Raw genomic sequence first — 8,610 nt, 5'->3', positions numbered from 1 at the left:
TGAGCACCTAAGTGCTGGTAATAGTAAACAAAAGATTTGTCTGCTTAGTAAGATTTACCTTGAGAAAGGGAAGACAGGTACTTATAAATAACAAGTTTCATACAAATACTATACTTTGCTAATGAGTGATGAAAAACCGCAACCTGGACGGCAGGGTAAAAGATCCCAGTTAAAACTACGCTGCAACGTTCACTGAAGTCAGTGAGTCAGCAGCTCACACCCAGAGCTGTGGGTTGATTACATAGTACCACAGCCGTGGCGTCAGCCAGGACTACTCACAGGTCCCGGGAATACGCCCTTTGCAAAAGATGCCCAGGCCCGTCCCACTTCCCTGAGACTCCGCCCCTTCCTGCCCACGCCCCGCCCCCTACGTGCGTCTGCCCACTGCCGTGAACGCTGGCGAGCGCGTCCCCTTTCGCTCTAACCTAACAATAGGGGTCGCCGGGCCACGCCTGCGCCGTAGGCCGGGGACAGGGGGCAGGTCAAACCAGCGTTGGGGGCGGAGAAAAGCGACGCAAGCAGCGGCGACGCCATTTGCTGTGACCGAGCGTGGGCGCAGGCGGATCTCGGAAGAACTCGCTAGCGAGACTCTCCCGCGCACGCGACCTGCCTCCCGCTCCTGCTTGTCCGGTGCGGACCCACGCTTCACTTGTCGTGCCCTTTGGAGGAGCCGCCGCCGCCGCCGCCGCCGCCGCCGCCGCCGCCGCCATAGAGGTCGGACACGCCGCGAGGCCGCCGTCACCGCCATGCCGAAGAATAAAGGTAATGCTTCCAGGACCCCCGGACGATGGCTCCGCCTGGCTTAGGCCCTAGCCCTGCCGCGGCCTTCGGGTCGCCCAGAACGCAGAGACTTTCTTCTGCGCTTTGTCTGCCTAAGGCCGGACGATCCGAACGCGCCTGTGCGTTCGGGAGAGGAGCTGGGAAGTTAGTCCGGTCTGCAAGTTGGCCACATTGGGGTGGAGCCGACGCCATTTTTGTAGGGCCTCCTGCGAGAGAATGTGGGCTTCTGCCCCGGATTCGCGCCAGAGTGGCTGCGGCGACACTGGGGCCTGAGGGGGACCCCTCCGGGGCCGCCTGACTCCGCAGCTGGACCACTCTGGCCTTTTCGAGAGCTAGGGGAGCTAAGCTCCGGAACAGTTGTTCCCTTTCAAAGGTGCTGCCTGTTTTAGTGGCCATCAGGTACTCCTGGGTTTCTTTACGGGCTGTTGGCGAGTGTAGTCGAGCCTCCTTCCTCTCCCTCTTAAACAATGGACGAAGCCTTGGTGCATCTGTAAAGTTCACCTCTAAAGATTTACTTCCTCCCATCTTTTCATGGGGTTTTAAATTTGTTTTCCCTGTTCGGCCAAGTTTTCTACTTTTGCTTCAGATCGTGTATGTATTGCGGTGGGAGTAAAGACCTTTAGCTTCCTTCCATTCGGAGGCCAAGCATTCACAAATGACCAGTCTGGACGAGTTTGATCGTAATTTCCAAAATGGAAGACCTAGGGGGAAACAGGACTCTGTTAAAGAAATCCTTTTTGTAGCCTTACAGGTTTCAGTGTTTCTTAAAGTATCCTTATGGTATTTCAAAGACTACTGTGCAAATAGACGCAGTGGAAACATTATTACCAACAGGACAGAACTTTTATTTCACGACCCTAAGAAGTTTCCTTTGACTATTCATCCTTGACAGACCAGCCCCGATCCAGGCCTGCTTCTGTTCACTGTTCTAGTTGACAGCTGGCTCCTGGGATTCTTCGTTTTCCTCTTTGTGTGCTTGTCACTACTTTATCCCTGGGGGTTTTTGGTCACATTTCTCTGTACAGTTTGGTGCAATGTCCTCAGGATACTCCACTTTACTGCCCTCAGCTTCCTTACAGATCTTTTTAGTAGGGAGGATTTTTACTGCCAATTATTTTGGGAAAGACTTATAAAATCCGGTTTTAAATGCCATAGATTCCTTGTGACCTCCATAATCCTTTATTGCTTTATTCTTTATGTAGCTTTTATTATATCTTGATGGTAACTGTTGTCACTTTTGTAATTATCGCATTCTCACCTTTATTTCTACTGTGAATTTTCCTATTCCCTTACTAGACTGCTGGAAAAGGAGTAATATCATGTTTTAATCCATTGTCTTGCTACCACTTGGTACTTAATAGATGCTCAGTAAATACTTGTTGGATTAAGTCACCTCCCTTTTGCTGACTCCTCCCTTGGATGAATAATAGGGTTCCCCTTTGATTCCAAGAGGATGGAACTTCTATTATATATTAAATCATGTCTAGTTCATTAGGCTCTTTAAAGTTCATTCCATTACATGGCAGTAAAATAGAAGGGGGATGAACAGGGTATATCGGTAATGCTGGTAAATTGTCAATAATACAGTGAACAAGCATCTAGGCGTCTATTACTCTGATCTTGAAGTACAGCACCGTTTCCCTCAAAACCCTTTGTGTCGCCCTCCAGTACCCAGAACCTTCCCCTCTTCCTCTCTTTCTGCAGGTAACCAACATTCTGAATGTGGCGCTTATCATTCTTGTACGGTTGAACCAGTCAGTTATCTTAGAGGAGCTATACTTGTCCAGATCCCTGAATTTTATGAGATGAGGTTTACTAACATAGAAGTAAAATTGTGTCTATTTTTCATTTTACTCATTGCAAAAGCCAGAAACCCTTTGAATATATTCTTGGTGTTGTTTAAACAAGTGAGATTATAAATTGTCATGAACTGTGTGGTTCTTATCAGCTTATTTCTTCAGGAAATCTTGGCAACATCCTCAGATCAGGAAAAAGGGTGTCCTTGAGCCCTTTGGAAGAGCATTTGTGCTAAGGTGCTTGCACACTTAGAGGAAGTTACTACCTTTACTTGTAAAATTGCCAGTCCTTTCAGAATGTTGAGTGCCTTGGCTGACTGATTCAGAGATTTCCCCAACTTGGGTGTATAACTCAGTAAAGAAAATAGGTAGGTTCCTTGTCCTAATGTGACTTTCGCTGTAGTTTGAAGATCTGGCATAATAACTGGCTTGAAACAGAAGAAACTTTTCTCATCCTCAGAAGTTAGTTTTCCTGTGTCCTCAAAATGCCACAGATACTGATGCTAGGGATCAGCTTGGTTCAGGAGATCGTAGAGACCCACCTAACAGTAGCTCGGAGTATTGTGAGGCTGCCTGAGAACTTGGTTCAAGAAGTTAGGTCTCTGCCTCGGCAGTGGCCAGGGGCACGTTCTTGACTCTTTGGGCTGTGAACTTGGGCTGCTTCCGCCTACCTTTTGGGAATGGCTGCCCTTATGGTTTAGGTTCTGGAATGGGAACAAAAGGCTTTGGGAGAGATGTCCAAATGTTTGGATATAGGAACAACAAGAAGTTTAGGTTGGAATCTGGTCATCTCCATTCATAGCTAATCTTAAATGAGTTTCTTGCTCGAGCCTCAGTGAATTCATTGGCAAAGTGGGAGTGAGCCAGCTTTATGACTTCATGTGGTGGCCGTGACAAGTAAGTGGGGGGGTGTGGGACGCTGATTAACAACCGTCAGTGAGGTGGAGCTGCCCCTTCAAAGCTCAACTCTGGCTTCCCAGTTCACAGTGACATCGCCTTGGACGACGGGCCGTTACCTTTTGTAAAACGAAGGGGTGAAATGGAGCCGATCTCACAGGCATAGGCTACTACCTGTCTCAGAAGCACAGGCTTGCTGAGGGTGCGTTACTGAGATGATGTGTGCCCATGCACAAGGTTGAGAGGTGGACTGCTGTCCCGTTTATAGGTCGAGGGATCTGTGTTCTTGAAGTTCCCTTCCCATGAACAGAAACAAGGATGTTGATGAAGGATCAGGTTTGTAGAAGAAAGTAAATTAAGTTTGAATAAACTTGAGCTTGAGGTGGCGGTAATCCATTCACCGGAAATGTACCGAGCCTTTGGAGACATGCGACCGGTGCTAGGCTGAAGAGTAGGGCTGAGATCTAAGTAAGATTATTGGCATAGAAGTGATGGGAGAGAAAATTAATTTTTATAGAAAGTGGGTGAGCAGATGGTGTGAATTAGGACTTCATGAAGCTGTGATGGGATAGGCATAAGAGGAGGCAGATGGAAGGACAAGAATAGTACAAGTGCCCGTCTAAAGGTCAGAAAAAGAATTAAGAAATGACCTGCAGTGTCACTTAAACATGGTGTAGAGAGCTACAGATTTTTTCAGGACACTAGAGAAGAGAATAATTCTAGAATCCTAAATAGAATACCAGCAGTATTTAGATCTTCTGTTCTGACTCCCCAGTTTTACAGAGGCTGGACCGGATCATGAGAGGTTGTTCTAAAAACTGTCTATCCTTTACTCTCGCTTCCTGGCTGGACACTGTCTTCATTCTACATGTAATAAGGACTGTGACCGCTTTGCCAGTTTTCTTAAAGGAGGATCCTGTCATACCTCTGCTTTATTTAAAATTTTTGAATAGTAACTATAGTTACAATTTCAGTGTAAAAAGTAAAATTGCTTTCCTAAATATGTCCTATTGCCAACTAGGTCTCTTCCTCAGAGGCAGTCATCCTAAATTTGTTTATGCCTTTCCAGAGATAGTTTATATAGATGTGTGAGTTGTTTTTGTTTGTTTGTTTTTTAAGATTTGTTTATGCCTGTAAGAACTGGGGTGCAGGCCAGAGGTGCGGGAGGTGAGAAAATTCACCAGAGACAGAGTGGGGAGCAGAATAGGCAGCTTGAAGAAGTACACTGCTGCGGGGAGCAGCGGGTGGGACAAGAGAGGTCTGCTACACCATGTGGGTCAGCTTCCCAGCTGGGGATCGAACTCGTGCTGCGATGGCTAAGAATAGCTTCATAGTGCTTTGCTTTAACCCTACCAGGGAGGACCCTGGATGGTTTTTTTTTTTTTTTTTTTTTACTCTGGGGCCTCCCTGGTGACTTAGGGGTTATGTCTAAGCTCTATTACCGCTAAGGCCTGAATTCCATCCCCGGCCAGAGAGCTAACCTACATATGGCACAGCAGACCCCTCTGAGTCACCCCTTGCTCCCTTTCGCAGTGCAGTTCAGTAAAAATCCACCTGGTCTGTTCCCCACGCTGTCACGCTGTCTCTGGTGAATCTTCTCAATCCCTGAACCTCTGGCCTACACTCTGTTCTGTGCAAAAATTCAAAATAAAACAAACTCCGCAAACTCAGCTCCTGGCCACCGTCAGTTCCCCAGATCAGGATTCAGATGTGGTCTATACATTATCAATACTTGATAATGACTGCTAAGTCTGTCTTTTTAACCTGTAGGTTCCCTGTCCATCTCCGGGGTTTTTTCTTTCATAAAGTGGCAAAGGAAACATTGTCTTGTGGAAGTGCCCCCAGCCTGAATTCTGCTGATTGCATCCCTGTGCACCTGTTCTTTATTGCTTTTTTTGCAGACATTATCTTGCTAAAGCCTATATAGATGCGATAATTCAAATCGCTAGTTTGTATTGAGTCACTGTTATACATAGTATTGACAGTTTAACAGTAGCATTTCTCTGCTATTACAATATCATTCAGACTTAAGTTTCACTGCCCTAAAAATTGCCAATTCTCCATTTATTCATCCATCCTTTATTCCCTAACCCCTCTTGGCAACTACTGATCTTTTTGCTGTCACTGTAGTTTTACCTTTTCCAGAATGTTTTATGTTTTGTATGTATGTACTTCATATGTCTGTATACATATATACACATATGTAGTCTTTAAGGATTGTCTTGCAGGTTCCTGCATATCTTGGGGGTTGATAGCTCATTTTATTGCTGAATGATAATCCTTGTAAGACCATACCTGAGGGGCATCTTGGTTGCTTCCAAGTTTGGACATTTTAACACCTTGCATTTTCACTTCAGATTTTGTTTTTTGTTTTTAAGATTTATTTAGGGCCCTCCCTGGTGGCCCAACACGTTAAAGCGCAGCACTGCAAACTGGCAGCAGCTGCCCCGGTGTGAATTCAAACCCCCTGTACCCACATGGCGTGGCAGACCTCTCCTGCTTTGCCCTCTGCTCCCCACTCTGTCTCTGGTGAATCCTCTCACCACCCTGCATCTCTGGTCTGTAAATAAATGTTTTTTTTTTTAAATGGATAAATAGATAAATAAAATAACAAAAAATATTTATTTATGTATGCATGCAGAACTGGGGTACAGGCCAGAGGTGCAAGCGCAGTGAGTGGATTCACCAGAGACAGAGTGGGGAGCAAGAATGGTTTTAGCTTTGTAGTTCTGTGCTGTAACCCTCTGCGCCACCAGGGAGGGCCCACTTCATATATTTTGCTCTTGTGTCCTACAGCTAGCTATAGGATAAATTAAAACTCCCAGGGTTGGCAGAGCTGTTGCTTTCCCTCTGCTACCACCAAATCAGTCAATTCAGTGCCAGCTTTAACTTTATCCGCTCCCTGAACTCCTCCCAGTCACCTCTTTCTTGCACTCAGACTTCATGGGAGAATCAGGTACAAGAGGAATATGCCTTTTTTTTTTTTTTTTTTTTTTTTTTAGATTTTTAAGTTTATTTTTGCATCCAAAACTGGGGTACAGGCCAGAGGTGCAGGGGTGGTGAGAGGATTCACTAGAGACCGTGGGGAGCAGAACAGGAAGATTGACGAAGTACACAGCTGAGGGGAGCAGTGGGCGGGTCAGGAGAGGTCTGCACCATGTGGGTCACCTCTGGGACGGGGATTGAACTCGTGCTGAAGTGGCTGCAGCTCGCTTCTTAGTGCTGCTCTTTAACCTATCACGCCACCAGAGAGGGCCTTGTGGCACTTCTATAAACTATTAAGAACCATTGTCTCTATACCTCGACCCTTGAGCACCACTATAAACAGGTTTACTAGGTCGTGTACTCAGTCGAGTGGCCAGTAGCATTATCATGCATGTGGTTTGGACATTGAATGTAGATGTCTTCAGAAAGGGATTGGTATACTTCGTAGAACATCAATATCTGCTTTTAGTTGGTTGGTTTGTATTTTATGTTCAATCAATCTCAAAATGAATTTCCAAGGAGAGTAAGGGAATGACTATGTTTAATATGATTGGAAATTGAAAATGACTGAATGACCAAATTAGGTGTATTTTTAAATTTAAGTGACTTTTTAAAAAGTTTTATAACCCCTAGTTTAGTTTGTTTTCATAATATTTTGCAGATAATTAATATCTTTTTCTTTCATTAAACCTATTAGGTAAAGGAGGTAAAAACAGACGCAGAGGTAAGAATGAGAATGAGTCTGAAAAAAGAGAGTTGGTGTTCAAAGAAGATGGGCAAGGTAAGTGATTTTGTCCGTTAGGTTTCTTTTGCTAGTCATCTTTTAAACATGAAATTTCACTTTTCAATATAAATTCATAATCTTGAGCAGTGAGTCACATGTCCTTTTACCTTTTCTCCTCCACACTTCCCAGAACCTTTCTTAGTAATCTTTGCTTGCTATGCAGTGCTTGATGGGGGGAGTCCCACAGTCAAAGGAGTAACCCCTTCAGCCCTAGGCTTGGCCCTGGGGAGAGAGGCCACCTGAGGGGAAAGAAGCACAAAACGCTCTGCAGCAAGCTCAGGGTAAAGGGCACGCGGTGGGGAACTTGACTCCGTCGCGCAGGCCCAGGGCAAGAGGGCTGGCCCTGAAGCCACAGAGCCGCTTGGATTCCCTCGCTGCCTTTGCGGCGGCTGCTGCGTAATTTCAGAGGCCCTGGGCTGGTAGGCGCAGCAGAAAGCCTTTCACCTCACCACTTTCCTTGACAAAGTCCCTCTGCTTTTTCATATTCTTCTGGTGGCCAATCTCCTGTGCTGGTTGCCACTGGTCACGGCGAAAGCTTCTCCGTGTGGATATTTTTTTCTTTGTTGATCTCTGTTAAGTAAGTTACAGAGAAATTTGTAGTAAGAGAAGCATGTGTTCCTGACTCAGTTAGCCACAAGAATTCCATGCGGTACAGATGCCTTACTTATTTTCCCCAGGAAGACCTGTAGCACTAGACTTTGAGGAAGAGAATGCCCACTTTCTGACTCAGTGAAATTTGTTATAGCTGGGCCCTCTCTGGTGGCCCATTGGGTTAAGATGCAGCACTGCCTCAGCCACTTCAGCACGAGTTTGCTCCCTGCCCAGGAAGGAGACCCACATGGCACAGCAGACCTCTCCTGTTTCGCCCTCTGCTCCCTGCTCTGTCTCTGGTGAGCCTCTCACCCTCCACACCTAGCCTATTCCCCAGTCTGTATGCATAAATAAATCTTTAAAGAAAAAAGGAATTTGTTATAGTCAAAATAGGCCCAAGGACTGCAAGATACAGTTGGTAGTGTATGTAATGCTGTTTATATTAAATGTCACAAAAGTGACTACTTGGTATTTTGACCTTAGTGATTCACTAAAACACCGCTTTTGTTTAACTGTGATGTTTATGACATTATTTAGGTCCTTTGATCAGGAGTGTAATCTACCACCATGATTTCCTTTAATGGGAAAACCACATATGGCTGGTGTAATAATTTTGCCTGTTCAAGGAATGCAGCTGAAAAAATGAGACAAAGATGAGTGCCCAACACGATGAGAGTATGAGTATGCCTGCTCACATGCCATGCTGTGAATATAGTGGAATAATTAATCCTGTGGGCAGGGTTTTACACAGTATGGTTCCAGTCAGGTGTACAGGTG

At 45.5% G+C, this 8,610-nt stretch overlaps 1 protein-coding gene across 1 annotated transcript in view; it reads left to right on the top strand.

Moving 5' to 3' along the window:
* The first annotated feature begins 534 nt into the window (after nt 1-534).
* Nucleotides 535-8,610, top strand: part of EIF1AX (eukaryotic translation initiation factor 1A, X-linked) — a 21,995-nt gene continuing 13,919 nt past the window's right edge. Inside the window, exons 1-2 of the mRNA XM_004689902.2 lie at nt 535-762; nt 7,156-7,239. Of these exons, the coding sequence (XP_004689959.1) occupies nt 747-762; nt 7,156-7,239 (100 nt within the window). The 5' untranslated portion in view covers nt 535-746. The remainder of the gene's footprint in view (nt 763-7,155; nt 7,240-8,610) is intronic.

This window comes from Condylura cristata, unplaced genomic scaffold (genome assembly GCF_000260355.1).
Source record: "Condylura cristata isolate star-nosed mole 26May11 unplaced genomic scaffold, ConCri1.0 scaffold00027, whole genome shotgun sequence".
NCBI classification, from domain to species: Eukaryota; Metazoa; Chordata; class Mammalia; order Eulipotyphla; family Talpidae; genus Condylura; species Condylura cristata.
The sequence above is the reverse complement of the archived record's forward strand: the minus strand, read 5'-3'. Positions and strand labels throughout refer to the sequence as shown.